Raw genomic sequence first — 19,377 nt, forward strand, 5'->3', positions numbered from 1 at the left:
ATCAATGGCAAGCAGAAGTTGGTTAGAAAACAAAACTTATTTTAGCATTACAATGACTCGTCCCTTATAAAAGTGAGGTGATTTAGGTGATTTATTGTTTGATGAGACATTGTTTAGATAGATTCCTGACCTTGCTGTTATGGCAACACAGAGCCTCCGGAATGACTTATGAGGACGCACTGGAGGACCAGGGGTGATGATGGGCTCATAAATTAACATTTAACGTGAAGTCCGTGTAAAGTCTTCGAAAAATTGTTTCTTAAAGGCCACATATTTTATTGCTAAAAACAATGTTATTTTTGTGTATTTGGTATAATACAATGTGTTCGTGTAGTTTATGGTAAAAAAAAAACACATTATTTTCTGTACATTTACTGTATATTTTTGTAGCTCTGGATATTCCAGAAATGCACTGATTTTGTACAAAACTCATATGAAAAGCGCTGTGTCCCTGATTGGCCACCTAATCTGTACGTTGTGATGGGCCTGAATATCTCTGACGTCAGACGGAAATGTGACGCTCTTACCATGTTTGAAAGATTCGGTCACAATGCAATGCTAACAGGAGTTAACTTACAGGCTGAGTCCGAAACGGGAGGAAGTATAATAATGTCGGTCTTGTCTACATCACCAATCCCAGGAAGTAAACTGTTGCCTACAATCTGTGTGTTTGTTGTAATCCAAGAAAAGAGATTTACGTTGGAGATGATAACTCGCGTCAACGTTTATTTTGGGGTGTGTACCTTTTGCATATGTTACCATGTACTAATACACACTTGCACACCAAAGGAAATTTAAAAACGCGAATTGGTGCCCTTTAACTTATTATGATGTTACAAATGTATTGCTGAAACACATTACAAATACTGTAAAGTATGTAATACTGAATTGTGGAGTTACATCGTTTTTTTTTTTCACATTTCTGTGTTCAGGATTATTTGAGCTGGGCTAAAACGGTGGCTCTATGACGCACTGGTGCCACCACGCATGGCCCCACCCCTAACACAATCTCGAGCATCCATTTGAGAGAGACGGCAGCTTTCCTGCGAGTCGGCGTGGTTTCAGCTCTGACAGCAGACATGGCACCATTTTTCCAAGGTTTTGATTACTTATTTTATTTACTTGTTTTTCATCACCCTAGTATAATTTACATTTATTGTACCTGTCTGTAAACATTTATTTAGAGCTCTTGCCTAAACTGAAGTGAAACGTAATGAATGAATTAATCTGAATTTTGCATAACGAAAAAAAGGGAAATATATTCAGTACACACTTACTAAGTAAATCCTGTAACATTAATACTCTGAAAGCCTGTCCAGCACCGGAAAAGGAGGATCTTGAAAGTGTTTGAGGATGGAATTACCCTTTTGCGTCAAATGTTTAGACATACCATTAAGCAATTTTGCTTTTAAGAGCACAGACAACCATATTAACCCGAAACACCTAGGGTTTCTATAGTGTCTTTCTCATGAAGCTAACAGTGGTTTACAGCTTCTGTAAATTCGTAATACGCTATTTCGCCTGTGGTGGCAAGAGCTGTGTTTCCGTTTCAGCTTTTTCGTGAGCTTCTCAAAACCATTAACCACAAATAATATACATACATAGAAGATACAAACCACAGCAAATATAGATATGAATACTTGCACAGCCGAAATGGAAGTTGCATTCAGTGTAGGTAAAAGATAATCATAAAAAAATTAAAGAACTGCTTTATAAAGTTTGATAAAGATTTGAGGAAGGAAATGCTATTTCGTACTGCTTATTTTCATTGTAAGCTCATTTTCAATTAATCCAATTTTAATAGACATAAATTGTGCAAAATTTAAAGGGGATAGTTTACTACAAAATGAAACTACTTTCATCAATCTGTATGAGATTCTTTGTTCTGTTGAACACTAAAAAACATATTTTGATAAATAACAGGTGACCCCTTGACATTAAAAAAAATGCATAATTTATCAATATCAAATTTTATATCAACGGCTTTATTCGTTTAACAGAATAAATATTTAAAGACTATTTAATTAAATTTAAAGACTGTTACACGAGTAGTTACACGAAATAAGTATGGTGGCACAAAATAATATGTGCCGATTTTTTAAGCGGATAAAAATGAGAACTATACTGTAGGGCGGAAAAGCACTGAGCCTGCACATTTAAACTTTTAAAGGTGCTAAAGAATGCATTGAATTAATATATTAAATTGTTCTTTAATATTTACATAAAAGGTATGCAACTTTATTAAGTGCAAAACTTATCCAAAAACATTTTCAGATGTCCATTTACAACCCTAGGATTTGTCCTTTGAATGAAATGGTTTATTTTTCCCTATTTGGAAGGGACATGAATAATAATGTTAAGCTCTGCTCTGAGGCTCATGCCAGTAGCTCACATTAGTAAACAGAGCTTATACAGTGCAGTACAATGTGACTAACCAGAATAATCAAGGTTTTAGTATATTTTTTATTGCTACGTGGCAAACAAGTTACCAGTAGGTTCAGTAGATTCTCAGAAAACAAACAAGACCCAGCATTCATGATATGCACGCTCTTAAGGCTGTGCAATTGGGCAATTAGTTGAAAGGGGTGTGTTCAAAAAAATAGCAGTGTCTACCTTTGACTGTACAAACTCAAAACTATTTTGTACAAACATTTTTTTTCTGGGATTTAGCAATCCTGTGAATCACTAAACTAATATTTAGTTGTATGACCACAGTTTTTTAAAACTGCTTGACATCTGTGTGGCATGGAGTCAACCAACTTGTGGCACCTCTCAGCTGTTATTCCACTCCATGATTCTTTTACAACATTCCACAATTCATTCACATTTCTTGGTTTTGCTTCAGAAACAGCATTTTTGATATCACCCCACAAGTTCTCAATTGGATTAAGGTCTGGGGATTGGGCTGGCCACTCCATAACATTAATTTTGTTGGTTCGGAACCAAGACTTTGCCCGTTTACTAGTGTGTTTTGGGTCATTGTCTTGTTGAAACAACCATTTCAAGGGCATGTCCTCTTCAGCATAGGGCAACATGACCTCTTCAAGTATTTTAACATATGCAAACTGATCCATGATCCCTGGTATGCGATAAATAGGCCCAACACCATAGTAGGAGAAACATGCCCATATCATGATGCTTGCACCTCCATGCTTCACTGTCTTCACTGTGTACTGTGGCTTGAATTCAGAGTTTGGGGGTCGTCTCACAAACTGCCTGTGGCCCTTGGACCCAAAAAGAACAATTTTACTCTCATCAGTCCACAAAATGTTCCTCCATTTCTCTTTAGGCCAGTTGATGTGTTCTTTGGCAAATTGTAACCTCTTCTGCACATGCCTTTTTTTAACAGAGGGACCTTGCGGGGGATTCTTGAAAATAAATTAGCTTCACACAGACGTCTTCTAACTGTCACAGTACTTACAGGTAACTCCAGACTGTCTTTGATCATCCTGGAGGTGATCATTGGCTGAGCCTTTGCCATTCTGGTTATTCTTCTATCCATTTTGATGGTTGTCTTCCGTTTTCTTCCACGTCTCTCTGGTTTTGCTCTCCATTTTAAGGCATTGGAGATCATTTTAGCTGAACAGCCTATCATTTTTTGCACCTCTTTATAGGTTTTCCCCTCTCCAATCAACTTTTTTATCAAAGTACGCTGTTCTTCTGAACAATGTCTTGAATGACCCATTTTCCTCAGCTTTCAAATGCATGTTCAACAAGTGTTGGCTTCATCCTTAAATAGGGGCCACCTGATTCACACCTGTTTCTTCACAAAATTGATGACCTCAGTTATTGAGTGCCACACTGCTATTTTTTTGAACACACCCCTTTCAACTAATTCAACTAATTGCCCAATTGCACAGCCTTAAGAGCGTGCATATCATGAATGCTGGGTCTCATTTGTTTTCTGAGAATCTACTGAACCTACTGGTAACTTGTTTGCCACATAGCAATAAAAAAATATACTAAAAACCTTGATTATTCTGGTTAGTCACATTGTACTGCTATTATTTTGAACAATACTGTATATTTGGGCCTGTATCAGATGAAAGTAGAAATTTTGAGGAACAACTAATTGTTTGGAGATTGTTAATGGACGTTTTTGAGTGGCAAGTTTGTGGGGGGTTTTTTCAATATGAACCTGCAAAACTTAACTGTAAAGTCAATAGTAGAACTTCAACCTTAACGCTAACATATAGCATTAATTAGAATAGCGCTAACTCAGAAATTAAAATTTTGTTTTTAGCATTTTAACAACTTTGTAATTTATTTAATGTGTAATTTGGGTGCGTTCATTTCAACTGATGTCACAGTTACTGTTGGGATTAGTCTAATTCCTGTCTTTTGCGTGCACAAGGTTTACATAAAAATGAGGAAACTAACACTTTGAGGCTCACGATATGACATTACCATGTACTGGTACTTATCATTCATCTATGCCTAGGTAAATACAGTTTTGGATGACATTACTGCGCCAGAGGTCGAAGTGCCATACAATATAGTTCTCATTTTTATCAACTTAAAAAAATCACCACATTTTATTTTGTGCCACCATACTTACTCGTATAACTATTAATGTAACAGTCTTTAAATAGGGAAAACATGGAAGTGTTTGGTGGCTTCTAAATTCACCCCTGTTTGGATCCTAAGGAATGAATGGGGCTAGGTTAAATGCTAACATATTCAAAACGCGCTGTGCAAAGAGAAAGTGCACGCATTAAAAAAAGATAGGCATGTTTTAATTTGCCTAAGTTGAGGTAAGAACATTGATAAAATATTGAAAGACGGTGGTGTTTTCCTTTAAGTATGAGAATCAATAACGTTGATGGCCTTTATGCATTTCTGTAACATCCCTAAACCCTGCATATGTGATGCCTATAATAAAGATTGAATGACACAAGAATCTTTTTTCCAAGAGCCTTTTAATATAAAACAGCAGAAACTGAAAGTTAAAAAAAAAACTTTCTAGGCACTTTGCCATGTACAGTAATAATCATCTACTTTGATCGGAAATACACAAAATAACAAAACGTTTAGTCTCTAGTTGTGAATGAAAATCAGCACTGTGGCTCGATGTATAGCTGTTACCTAAATCCAATATTTTAAAATGCTAAAAATTATCAACAGTCACACCAATGTACTGCAGTCAAAACGGGAAGCAAACATCCTGACATATTAAAAAAATGTTACAGATGTTAAATTCTACAAGTTTTGTCCTTTGATAACAAAAACCCTTAACATAGTGTTGGTATCTAGATTTGGGGTCAGCTGATGAAAATTCAAACCCTTCCCATTTGATCTCAAAGTAAGCATCTCTCAGTCAGTGGTGGTGCGGCGATACCAGAATCGGGCTCGGAAGTCATCGCTGCAGGTCATGAAGCCTGGGTTGGTGGGTGAGTGTACGATGCAGCGCACAATGTTATTGTGGCCCAGCGAGAGCAAGTTTTTTCTCTCGGCTGTTCGTGAGTCCCAGCAACACAGGCTGATGGTTCGCTCATCCGGCAGCAGCACGTAGTCTTCAGTGTGGTTAAAAACACCCTGAGTGCGGTGTGTTTGTCGACCACTGAGCCCAGCGCCTGACAGAAACAACACAGATAAGAAAGCAGGTAAGAGAACATGTTACCACTGACATCAGACAGGTGGCCTGATAATAAAAATGGTATTTCCACTCTATGGGCCAGATTTACTTGCAGCTTGCGCCAGCGCAAACCATAACAACCAGTAACAACTGTCGAAATGTACTAAAGACATGCAGTGAATAATTAGCCTAAAAAGGTGTGTCGTTGTAGTTATTTTTGCTACTGACCTTATTGCATATGCCTTTCTATGAGTTTCCTTTTTAGAAGCAAAATTTATGGAAGGAGAGTATTTAAATGATTTACGCAATGCGATTTACTAATGTTTGTGCATGGAATATTACTGGTATTTGCACTATTAAATAAGAATTGTTGATACATCACTCTATCATCTGTGTGCGTGCACGTAAGCGCTAGAGCGCTGCGACACTTCGATAGCATTTAGCTTAGCCCCATTCATTCAATGGTACCAATCAGAGATGGTTAGAAGTGACCAAACACATCCACGTTTTTCCTATTTATGACGAGTAGTTATACGAGCAAGTTTGGTGATACAAAATAAAACGTAGCGCTGTTCTAAGCGGATTTAAAAGAGGAACTATATTTTATGGCGTAATAGCACTTTTGGGAGTACTTCGACTCGGCGCAGTAACACCCTCCCTCTCCCATTATGAGAGTGAGAAGGGGAGCGGACTTTTCAGGCGAGTCGAAGTACTCCCAAAAGTGCTATTACGCCATAAAATATAGTTCCTCTTTAAATCTGCTTAGAAAAGCGCTACGTTTTATTTTGTACCACCAAACTTGCTCGTATAAATACTCGTCTTAAATAGGAAAAACGTTGATGTGCTTGGTCACCTCCAACCCCATCCCTGATTGGCACCATTGAATGAATGGGGCTAAAGGGCTCGTTATAGTCGTGCGTAGGTCCTACGGCGTAGCATCGACGGCGTAGGTTCCGCGTCGGTTTTCATTTATACTTTTGCGTCGTCGTCCGCGTCGACGTGCAAACACACGCGCGACCGCTGGTAGGCAGTATCCACGCGTGTAACCACAGTAGCAGCACAAACGTGAAAGAAGAAGAAACTTAGCAAGTTTTAACCCACAAACGAAGAAGAAACAGCAACTTGTTGTGTATAATTTGAGAACACCAGCAATGATGGAAGTAAATAAACAGCGACTTTTGATGCAGTTTGAGTTAAATCACGCCTCAACTTGCCTCATCTTTGTTTTCACCGTCACAAACGGAAATACCTATGACGCAGTTTTTTTTACCTGACGGGAGGGGTTCTGGTGGACCAATCACAGCGCTTGCGGTCCGCGTAGATCTGACGCGCTGTTAATTTTTTTGTGAGGTGCGCGTCAGGCTACGCAGAGCTACGCACAGGCTACGGATAGCCTACGCCGTAGCTACGCCGTAGGACCTACGCACGACTATAAATCGCCCTTAAGCTAAATGCTATCGAAGCGTCGCAGCGCGCTCCAGCGCTTACGTGCACGCACACAGATGATAGAGGGATGTATCAACAATTCTTAGTTAAGGTAATAACATATTTTAATATTGAAAATGAGTAGACTATTCCTTTAACGCCAAAAACCATACATACAAAAAACATTTTGCGCTTGAAATGGCTGTGATTGTTGTGGATAGGATGAGGCATCACAGAGATCAAAGAGCGCATCGGACTAGGGAGAGGATTTTTCCACACGTAATAGTTTTTTGGAATGCCAGAGGAACATATTATTCAAAAGTATTGTTTGCTATGTTATTTTTTTATTTGCTGGAGGAAATAAAAGAGAAATTAATAGGAGAAGTCACATCGTAAATTCTCGTAAACCTTCTTTTTTTTACCTCTGGTTATTTGTACTGAAATAAACAAAAATTAATAAATGCTGAAAAACGATATTTGTCATTGTTTTTTCATGTTCGATAATGCATTTATTAATGTGAACAAATTCAACCGTATTGTAAAGTGTTACAGAAAATAGGGCTGTGACGATTAATTGTGCAATTGCGCGTTTTCTCAATGAATGAATTTGAATAAATTATGGTGAAATGCCGCCACATCCAAAAGCCAGAGGGCGCTCTCGTGTAGAAACGCCATTTGTGCCACAGAAGAAGTCGCATTACAAACGCTATTCCAGGAAATGTCTAAAGGGATATTTATTGTTCTTCAGATTGTTTCAGGTATTTTCATGATAATAAAGAATATTTTGAATAATTGTGTTTGACAAGGGTTGCTTTTTTAAATTCACATTATAAACTCATAGTGATTTTAGATTGATAAGGACTTCCTACTGATCACAGAGACGTAGTACATGCACAAGCTGTGCATGAAACACTGTCTTTTTAATGGGGAACGCGATGTATCATCACAGCCCTAACAGAAAAGTGCATTTCACATTATTCAGTAAACAAACAAATAATCCAGGGTCTGTTCTGTTCACACAACAGCTTACAGCCACTAATACAGTATGTACAAATGCTGCACAATTCGACTATATCTAATAAGTTTACATGCACAAAATTGTGTCAATTGACCGAATTTAATCCGATTGCAGGTTACGGCAGTACAGTTTGCGTGTACCCTAAACATTGCAATCTGATTAAAATGTTTTGTTTATATGAACATTCTAAAACTGGGGTCTGTTCTTAGTAGGCTTCGAAACATTTACGAATCTTGAAGTTTCGAATCATTGGTTCGGAGCTTGTTTCACGTGATTTTAGCAAACGAGGCTTTATTACGTCATAACTGTTTCGAAACGTTTCGAAAATCTGACCATTCACCACTAGGGGGAGTTGATCACAAATGACCAGTGAAGGTAAACTCGGGTCGGTTTTATTATAAAAGTTCATATAAAACATTTTAAATTATAAAAAATAATAAAATATTATAAAACATTCATCCTTCTGACACAAAAATCTACTTTTTGTTTATAGACAGATTTAATGACAAAAATGCACATAATTAAAAAGGGAGTTCGCTTAAATGATTTGTTTGCCATAAATAAAACTAAAAACATAGAATACACTTTTAATTTTGTCTTAATTAAATTAAATAATTTGTTTTTCTTAAAAACATATTTTTAGAACAATCTTGCTATTATTTTGTAAAAAGTGTAAAATGTTTGGACAGATCTTACTGCTTTTACACTATTTTGACCAGCAGTTGTCGCCAGCGTGTATGGTGTTTCGAACGCTTCAAAAAAAAACTGAATCAATTTGCAAAGCAATTGGTTCAATTTATTCGAAGCTTCGAAAAGCTTTGTTTCTCCCATCACTATCTGTTCTTCGTACGTCACTTAATACATCCAAGATCAAATGAGACATCCGAGATGTTTTTATAATCTCGCTTATCCGGTTCTTTGAACACCCCTGCTGTTGATGATTAGTATGGCAGGATTGAATTATCTGAGATCACTGCACATTTGTGCGCTGCAAGAAAAGGCAATGCATATCGCTAGTAGAAACACTGATCAGCAACGCTGTGATTGGCCAGTTGTTACAATGGCCAAGAACACGCCTATTTTTAACCCCTGCAGTGCGCGAGCTATTGATGGAAAGTTGTAAACTTTTTATGACGCTGAATTTGTAAACTCAGTTAAAGCTACTTTTGTATATAAAATCACCCTACATAATGTAAAATATTCTGTGTAAATATAATCTTGATATCTTAACTATGCTTGTCAAAAATTAAATTAATGATTGTAATTAAATTAAGTCTCTTTTAAAAACAGTTAAATGCTTTTTTGTCTGTTTATAATGGCAACTTAAAAAGCAGAATAAAAAACACAGTCCTGCATCTTCATGTAACGTGCTGGCAAGAGTGATGTCTACTGATTGATTGTACAGATAATCTCTGAAGGCAGTTGCTCTTTTTTAAACCCACAGCCAATGCAACAATTTAATTGCTGATAAATAAAATTTGAATTGTGGTTTATTGTAAGATTGTGTTTTCCTCTCTTTTGTGCAGTTGTAGATAATACACTAACACTTTCAGTAGTTTCCAATAATGTGTTAATTTAAGTATGATGTGCAGTAAGGGAATGTAAATGTTATTCTACATCAAAAGATTATAAAGTTCAACTGTTTTTGAGCAATGCACATGCAACTAAAGAAATCCTCTCAGACGACAGTCCTTTAGAGAAACTATGCAAGTGGTTAAATAAGTTTACTTCAATTGCATTATTCTTATATAACTGATTTCTGACTACAACAGTAGTCCACATTAACTGAAAGTCCTGCATCTGAGTCTGCACAGAAAAGTGTAGTAAAGAAGATAAAGATATGTGAAAATATGTGCACATTTTTGTCACAGGAAAGGAACAGGGCAACATGAAGACAGAGTTTTAAAGATAGAACATATAGAAATTACTAAGCAAACCTTTTCATGCATGACATCATAATAAGCCTACTTGACAATCTAAAGACAAAACTAAAAATAGAGAGGACTTTATTTAAAGGAAACATATTTCACACTGAGTAATATTCTTTATTGTACATCTATTACTGATGGGTAAAGATGATTGATTGCCATTTTCATTACGGATAATTTAAATAAATTTAAAATGAATGTTATCAGCATGTTTGTCTTGTTGTGCGACAGATTTGATTATTATTCTTAAACAAATGAAAAGTACAGAAAAATATATGTGTTATATATTTTTTTCAAATAACATTGTTAAAAAATTTAATCTATCCTTTTTTATTACGTGTTGAATTTGAAAAGCTCTTCATCGTGCATCTTACGCAGATTGCGCTCGTATAATGGAGTATACACGACTTTCCGTATCATATCTGCTTAAAAAGGTACAAACTAATCTTGTTTACATAAAATAAGCCTGCAGGTTTAATTTTACGGACCGGTTGCTATGACAGCAACTCTAGGATGAGCTTCGAAGAACCAAATAATTCAAGGTCAAGCCAAATCGTCAACAATCAAATCCAGCTAACCGAGTAATCCATGTACGAAGAACAGACCCCTGAACCAAACATGAACCAAATGCAGCACAATGACTATTTACTGCCCAAACACCAATAACTAATAAATGAATCCTTTTATTTTTACCCCCAGAAAAATATCAACTTGCTGAAACGGTTTAAAAGTACCCCATATCTGCAAAAAATAGCAGAGGACTTGGCAACGCATCACACAGCATCTCTCTTCAAGTTAACGCTCTGGATAAAATTACAAAGTCAAAGTTGAGTTGAAAAAAGTTGTTAATAAGAAGTTTTTAGATATAGGGAAAGAAAACACACCTTTCAAAAAGCACTATTTTATTGCTTTTTGTAATATTATGAAAGACATGAACGCTGCAGAATGTACAGCACGTGACCCCATTACCTTAATAAAGCGTGTTGCCATCGACCTTGCTATTGCACGTTTCTGTTACCAGAATCAAGTGATACATAAATAACAGAGTAAATATAGGATGTGAACTTAAGCACAATTCTTCTGCGCATGTGCACAAAGTATTTTTTGCATCCGATTGAGAAAATACTAGTCCAGTCAAAGTTTATTTATATAGCACAAATTTAACACAACTGTAGTTGATCCAAAGTGCTTTACAGTAAATCAGAAATTAAAATAAAAAAGGGAAAACAAAAAATTGAGATAAATATCAAATATTGAAATAATTTACACAAGTTGTATATACATACATAATACAATTCTGGATACAAAACTGCGAATTTCGCCGAAAGGTGAAAAGTTTGCACTATGTACTATGAGAGTACTATGTCTTTGTGTACTACAACTTTGTTAGATGGGATTTCACACCCTGTATTTTCAGCTGCGATGTATGTGGTGCTGAACTCAAGCACATCAGGCTTTAATGGATCACCCGTATATGAAGAGCATCATCAGCTCTGCTTATTTTCGACCCTGAACTAATTTGCATTGCTCTTAGTAGATTGTAGGGGTGTAATGGTACGCAAAAATCACGATTCGGTGCGTACCAGGGAAAAGGGAAAAATGCATACATAAACTTTTTTAAACAATTTGTTTACACTTTTTTAAACACTTTTTATTAAAATATAATAAATAAAATATATATAAAATAAAAAAGAATAATAAATAAAATACTGCTGCAAAGTTCTCCAGGTGCAGATGGAAAATCGAATCACGCAATACTTATTCTCGCTGTCACAGAAAGCGCGTCTCATGACGCATGCGTAGCAACGAAAGACGCGCAACCTCTCACGCACTTTTGAAAGAACAAAACAGCGCATTTACACGCGTTTAACACACGCTTTTAGATGCGTCACGTAAGCGGCCCCGTAAACTTTCACATCAATAATCAAACGAATATACAACTAAGTAAATTAAAATCTTTCTGCGGGCCGAATTATGTTATATATTTGAAAGAAGACTTGCGCTGAACGCGGAGACTTCCGCCACTTAATATGTTCGTGTGGATACGCACAACATATTATGTTCCACCTATGTTCCGCGCACAAAAGATTGCATTCGGCCATTCAGTGCACATGTGCACCGTGCCGAAAGGAAAGCCCTGTACCGAAACGGTCCGGTACGAATACACGTACCGTTTAGGGGTGGCACGGTTCACAAAACCCTCAGTTCGGTTCGTATCACAGTTCTATGGTCACGGTTCTCGGTTCAGTACGGTTCTTGTTGTTATTTTTTTAACACTTCAGAAATGTATTATCTTATTAATGTATTAATTATCCATAATTTGGGATACAGTATTAAAAAAAGTTATATCATGTAATCATGCACAAACTGAATTTAACTTTAAGCACATTATTGGGAACATCCCTGAGGAAAGCCAGGCGAGATTTTGACACAGCGAGAGGGAAGACATTGATGATTTCAACATGCTTTTCATTTATTTGGCAAAAAAGAGAATGTGTATTGCCATCTACATGAACTTTGTGTGCATTTTTAGCACACAAAGATAACTTGCATTTATCAAAATGCCAACTTCAGTGTAGCTTTAAGATTTATCACTGAGAGGCTGCTTAAATACTGCAGAGAGTATATGTGGATGAGAGAGAAACATAACGTTTATACCTGTTATATTTAAATCCGTCTCTTTTGTCCACTTTTGACCATTTCTGTCCTGATTACTTTAAGGGGCAGTTTATGAAATAAGATCGCGCAACTTTCACACGCTAGCAAAATGAAACTACGCGGAAATCAGCCGCTTTCGTTTTATCAACGAAAGGCTAAAAATAGCGCTGAATACGAAAAGACGTAAACAGTGTTCATTACCTCAGATTAGATAAATGGTCGGAGAGAAGGCTGTCGCGTGTGGCTGTATCTATTGTTTTATTTCCGCTGTCATCATAGGTAACATGAAATAAAAAATGTTTCCACACACCAAACTTATACGACGCTGGCGCATCCTCCAACTGTGGGCAGACTTCTTTTTCTCTCCCTGACTCCCTCTTGCCATTTCTACACATAACATGACCGGCAGCACTCACTCTCCACACCAGTCACCTCTTCTTTCGCGCTATTCGCGAAAGGGGAACACGCTATCTGAGGTCACATACAGGGCACGATGCTACAAACATTTCGCATGCCATGAACCGTTGAACCGTACGACACACACGCGCTCCGAACCGAGACAAGCGAACCGAACGGTTTGGATTTTTTTCATGAACCGTGCCACCCCTAGTACCGTTACAGCCCTAGTAGATTGCATTGGTCATTATGGAAATGAGCTGTTGCGCCTTAATTTGTTTATAATCATTAACTTGTACGAGCTCACATTAACTGAGATATGCATTGAATATTTGTACTTTTGGACAAAATTACAAATATTCACAAAAAGCACACAAAAAAAATTCTGACAGCAAAAACTTTATCTACTGTGCTTCTATGTACTGTGTATATTAATCACAACAATTAACCTTTAATTGATCTAAATCTTGACTCCACACCATATGCCAATCTAACCCTCAACTTTAGCCACAAGTTAACCCAGTTTAAATCAATCTTACCTGTGTACTTCACCAAAGTCCGGCCGGTGGAAATTTCCCATAGCTTGGCAACAGAATCTTTTCCGCTTGATAGAATATACTTGGAGTTCTTGGAGAAGACCGCCGAACAGACCTCAGCGCCATCATGTGCTTTCTCGAAAGTGGTCACGCATCGGTTGGACACTCCATCCCAAAGTTTGATGCTGCCGTCTTTGCTGCAGGTGACGTAACTATTGGCGGTGGGATTATAACAGACTCCGCTGATGGTGTCTGTGTGTTGATCGAGAGGATTGCAGGACACGAAACACTGGAAAGTGTTGACGTCGTAAAGGCGCAGGGTGGGGTGCTGAGTACCCACCAGTAAGAAATCTCCAGAGGGGTGGAATGAGATTGAGCGTAACATTTCAGCTTCCTGTTAAAAAGCCAAACAAAAGATTTTTCAGAAAATCACATTTGTTAAGGACTAGTCAAACATTTTTAATAAATGAAGGGCAAAATAATTTTTCATCTTAGAATGTAGATGTAGCTTATTTGATGAAGCGTTACATTAGCAGCACAAAGATTGTGGGTTTAATTCCCAGGAAATAATAAAAATGTGACCCCCAGCTAAAGTAATTTTTTGTTCAAATTACATAGTATATCCAAACTCATTTTGGTGGATGTTTAGTTGTTAGACTATCTATCATACCTGTATGTGCTTGAAGGCTCTTTTGGCTGATGGCTTTGAATAATCAAAGAGTTTAAGGGTGTAGTCACGGGAGCCGGAGGCCAGGATCTGTTCGGTTGGGTGAAAAGCTAGACAGGTGACTTCATCCACGTGATCGTACAAGGTTCTGATAACAGGGTGGTTCTCCATGTTCTGCTGGGCTGTTTCATTCATCATCACCTAAACCAAGCAGAATCATCAGACTGTCTGGAAGACTTCAATGAACATTCCATTATAAACACACTAGGTAATAGATACAAATATGAAACTCTTAACTAAGGACCTGCAAATCCACATATTCTCAAAATTGACACACTTGTAGATCGAATAGTTATTTTTAAAGAAGCACTGTACAATTACGTTAATGCCCACCAGACACGTTTCATTAATGCGAACTAGAACCCTTTAAAGACGTAATATATGAAATACAACAACAACAACAACAACAACAATGGCCACAGCTTAATGATACTGTTAAAGAGCAAGGAACGATGGAAGTAGTTGTAGTCTTCACCTTCAATGTCGATAGGAATCGAACTGACAGGACTGACAAAGCATGTTCGTAATGTAATTTTGCTTAAAGCTCCCGTTCTGTCTGTGATTTTGAAGCTTTGATTGTGTTTATAGTGGGCAATATAACATGTGTTCATGTTTCGCGTGTAAAAAACGCAGTATTTTTGACACAATATACTTATCTGTATAGCGCTGTTTTTACTGTCCTCAAAACAGGCTGATGTCTTCCTTGTTATGTGAAGTCCCTCAATCAGAAATATGTAACAAGTTCTGATTGTGTAATTTGTTTAGTGTACTGTGATTCGATAGCAGCTTAGCTTAGCAGAGCCGTTTGAGCCAAAGCTGGTGACTGACGTATTCATGTGGGCGGAGTTTAGTCAACAAACTGTTTTACTGATGTCATTAAACCAGGAAACTGTTCGTTGTAGGCTTTTAAAGAGGAATTCTACTGAAGAAAATATATCGCCTGGCAGTGAACTTTGAGCTTGATCATTTTACAGGTATTATTTATGCTATTATAGCAACATTACACACTAACTAGGGTTTAAAAAAATGGTATCAGGAAGAACGTGACCTCTAAAACAAGCAGCTTTAAGTCCATCAGCAAGGTTTCCCGCAGCACTTTGCAGTTCGGGTGGCCCGCCTAAGCTGGGAAACCCTACTGCCTTGACTAGGTTGTCCCAAAAAAATTAAAAATTTGCTGCACAAAAGGCTGTCAAGTGCATCTGGAGAATAGCGCAGACGTGCTTCACAACACGAGCGGGCACGCGCGTCACACGGCCGAAATTACATGGTCCGTCAATGTCTGGAGGATAACTAGCCAGTTTATAATACAACTCAGAGAATAGCGTGGGTGTGCTTCACACCGCAAGTGTGCACGTGCGCCACACGCCCGAAATGGTCCGTCAAATGTCTGAAGTATAGCCAGTTGATAAAGCGCGTGTCTGTGAGAACTGTAAGTGGACTTATGTTTTGGGTTTATTTAAGCCTGTTATTGTATTAGTCTATAGTTCTTGCAAATTTAAAGTAAGTTAGCTGGTGATTTTTGTTGTTTGATCAACCTGCTAGCTAGGTTGCACGTGCCTGTTGATTCGATATAATTGTTGAGCGCTCTTGCTCACGTTATTTATGTGCATTATTTACATGCTACAGTAGTTACACTCTTTTAAGATAATGTAATTAATAGTGGGAAATAATTGTTTTTTACAATCTTCGCACCATCTATCATCGTTCGCCAGACATTCTACAAATCTGCTTTAGTTTGTGTCCATTAACCCTTTAGTTTCACTTCATCGTGCAGCTATTCCTGTTTGAGGCATCTGTTAAAAACATTTAATTCATTTATAATCTAGTATGTGTTTATTTTCTGTCATAGTTTCTTCAAAATTAACTAACAAATTTTCTGTGGGAAACCCTGATCAGTAATTTATCTTGTTTCATTGTGCAATAGGAAAGATGTCATGTGTTAATATCTCACCTCCAGAGGCATTGCGCTTTTGGCCAGCATGCGTTCTGTGTCCAGGATCTTAATTGAGGCATCAGCAGAGCCCGTTGCAATGAGCTGCCCATCGCGGCTGTAGGTGGCGACACGACACGGACCCTTATGAGATGTCACATAGCAGGTCTCATACTCTGATGCCTCCGGGGACATGGTCTGCACATCTGCATCAAACTCCAGATCGATGCCCACACCAGGTGCCACCGTCTCAGAGCGACCAATGGCGTACTGCACAGCGCTGTCATCGTTCTCCAGTCCTAGGGAACCACAGGGTGTGTGTTTAGATATGGATGTAAAACACAAACAAGATGGAACTACATTCATGGTTGAACAGAAACCCATTTGTTTCTAAATTCACAATGTAATCACGCTGCAATCATACCGATCTTGGCCAGTTGCATGAGCTGCTCTGATGGAGAAACAACATTTTGGGGTTTGACTTCACTGATCAGGCTGTTGGCGATGGTGGTGTAGCCATCATATAGCAGCTGGCTGATGATCAAACTGTAGAGATGCTGTCTGTCCTTCAGTGTGGGTTTGGGTCGGAACATCTTTACTGCTTTACCTGCAAGAACATGCAAACCATATTTTAACCATGTTATTATTTGTAGTAAAACTATAGTAACCACACACATTTATCATGGTATTACTGCAGTGCAGGAACCACTATTTATTATGGTTATACAAAAGGTAATCAATCTGCCAAAAAAACATTGTTCCTTACCACACTTTTACTATAATAAAACCATGGTTAATTTTTTTAAGGTTATGCTTAGACTAACGCTAGCTAGCTAGCTTGCTTGGTACTGCACAAACACTGTGGTTTGTCAAAATTTAACTTACTGAGCTGTCATCGTAGATAGAGCATCACTTTTGAACACAATAGGCTTAAACGCGCCTGTATTGTAACTTACAATTTGATTGGTAGGCAGCTCACTAGGTTTGAAACACAAGACATTGAATAATGACGTTAGTGTACTTTTGTCGTTAATAAATTCCAGATACGGGGAACTGCGTATCATTTATAAATTCAATAATGTCTGCTTTTGACTGCGTAAAGCAACAGTTATTACACAAGCCAAATTTCACTGATGTAAATGTGCAAAACGTTTAACGACTTACCACTCGTAAATTCAATAAACACGCTAGGACGCTCTGTGCGTCTTACGTCATGACGTATATGGGATTGTGGGAAAAAATATAAAACAAAAGTCCTAAAAACAAAAGTCCTTCTGACTGTACAATTCTAATTATATTTTTATGATGAAAAACAAATAATAAATAAATAAATAAAACAAAAGTCCTGTCTGAGTGGAGGCAGTATACGTCCAAACGGTTCAAATAGAAACATCTCAAATAGATTAAAGTAATTATAATGCAAGATTTAGCTCACATTATTTCCATAAAAATTAGAACAAAGTAGTAATATTTCTAGAATAAACTAAAAATGGCGAAAGCACATTTTAATATTTTACATTTTCGAGAATAAACGAAAATAATCGTAAAATCTAAGTCGTAATATTTTAGCTGGGTCCTAATCGGAAGGCTTATTCCTTTGAATGTAACGCGCTATTTATTATTTATTAATATTTTTATTTATTATTTAACAGTTTTACAGTAAAATAATAATATTTATTTTGTATGCGACACGTTTCCTTTCACATTTACGGTCAATATGGTTAACTTGCATGCATTACGTCGTAATAGACTGGTTGTGCGTTAAGATGTTGTGCTGCCACCTGCTGGTTAAAATATTTGTGACTTGAAACTGTGTAAAGTGGCTCAGGTGAAGATGACATATACACACCCAATTGCTCCCAAATGGGCAGTGTTGGGGGTAACGAGTTACAAAGTAACGGATTACAGTAACTACATTACTTTTTTTGGGTAACGAAGTAAAGTAACGCATTACACTAATAATATTGGTAACTACACTACTTTACTAGACTATAGGAACGCGCTTTCCTGCGTTACCCAAGCAGTGTTTGCCTGGGTGTAAAGTTATGTCTATTTAAGTGGTGCGTGCATGCGTGTCCCTGTACGTGTGCCGTTGCCATAGAGATTGATTTGACGGAGCTGCTGGTGCAAAGGGGAGCGGGAAATGAAGACGGAGGGTTTCAGCCACTGGGGCGATATTCACATTACTTTCAGCGTATTGCTCGAAAGGACAAAAATATTCGTGTGAAATGCACACTATGCCCACACGTCTTTCAACTGCTGACAACGCGATGAGCAACCTGTCTGAGCATTTGTAAGTCCAGCATGGCAATACAACACTTGTGGCGAAAGATCCTGCTTAACTTACCGGTCAGGGATCGAGAGGTCCGAACCCGAAGACGGAATTAGGTAATGAACCTCAATCGAGTCAGAGCATAATTCTTTTAACCCTTAAGAGTTCCTAGGGACATTTTGTGCCATTTTGATTTTGATTTTTAAACCATCTTGACTGTGATGATTGGATATTGCCCAAACTTGCCAAAGGTTAATCATTTTTGATACATTTTAGAATATTGGTTTCAGTTTTTTAAATTAGCTTAAAATGGCTAAGCTACGCAAAAACCGACTAATGTGTTCCTTCGGACAAAAAATGCCCCATTGAAAACTACCATTTTTGACCCCCCATTTATCTAAACATAAACTAATACATACCTTTATGTCAATATATCATTTTAAACTACTGGCCTTGAAGTTTTAATTTTTATACTTGTCCACCAGGTGGCGCTACTTTTTACCATTTCATGCATTCATCAAAATGTCACAATTTTTGCTGTTTTCTGCGGACCGCATAGCTCCTGAAAAGATAAACATTTAATGTTGAAAATTGGTGTGTGTGTAAAAAAAGTGTGTCTGAGTGGTACGGGGGTGGGGTTATGTCGGGGTGGGTTCGGTGATGAGTGGGGCAGGGGGGCATATTCAACATATCCAAATTCTTCTCTCTTTGAAAGGCACATTCTGCGTTATAAACTAATTCAGTAATAAAAACGATGAGAGGCCAGAACCGAAACAAAATCAATCTTCATTTTGTTTCTCGCTCATGTTGTTTATGCAAATACACTGCTATAAGTATAGCAGAAGTAGTGAAAATGGCAAGGCATTACAGCACACATAAGGCTCCTGAAATAATCATGCACTTCAAGAGCGA

The 19,377-nt window shown here is 37.6% G+C and overlaps 1 protein-coding gene across 2 annotated transcripts; it reads right to left on the reverse strand.

Annotated features, from left to right (window-relative positions):
- Window positions 1-4,887: 4,887 nt before the first annotated feature.
- Window positions 4,888-17,489, reverse strand: cstf1 (cleavage stimulation factor, 3' pre-RNA, subunit 1). Of its 2 annotated transcripts, none has more exons than XM_055184645.2 (6): window positions 17,358-17,489; window positions 16,618-16,800; window positions 16,215-16,492; window positions 14,207-14,404; window positions 13,540-13,930; window positions 4,888-5,573 (listed from the first exon to the last, which is right to left on the reverse strand). In XM_055184645.2, the coding sequence occupies exons 2-6, from the start codon at window positions 16,784-16,786 to the stop codon at window positions 5,314-5,316; spliced, it is 1,296 nt and encodes a 431-aa protein (XP_055040620.1). In that variant the 5' UTR covers window positions 16,787-16,800; window positions 17,358-17,489; the 3' UTR covers window positions 4,888-5,313. The 2 variants fall into 2 exon arrangements, with proteins under 2 accessions (XP_055040620.1, XP_055040619.1); XM_055184644.2 differs by lacking the exon at window positions 17,358-17,489 and adding an exon at window positions 17,205-17,351.
- Window positions 17,490-19,377: the final 1,888 nt, after the last annotated feature.

Source organism: Misgurnus anguillicaudatus, chromosome 14, assembly GCF_027580225.2.
Source record: "Misgurnus anguillicaudatus chromosome 14, ASM2758022v2, whole genome shotgun sequence".
NCBI lineage: Eukaryota > Metazoa > Chordata > Actinopteri > Cypriniformes > Cobitidae > Misgurnus > Misgurnus anguillicaudatus.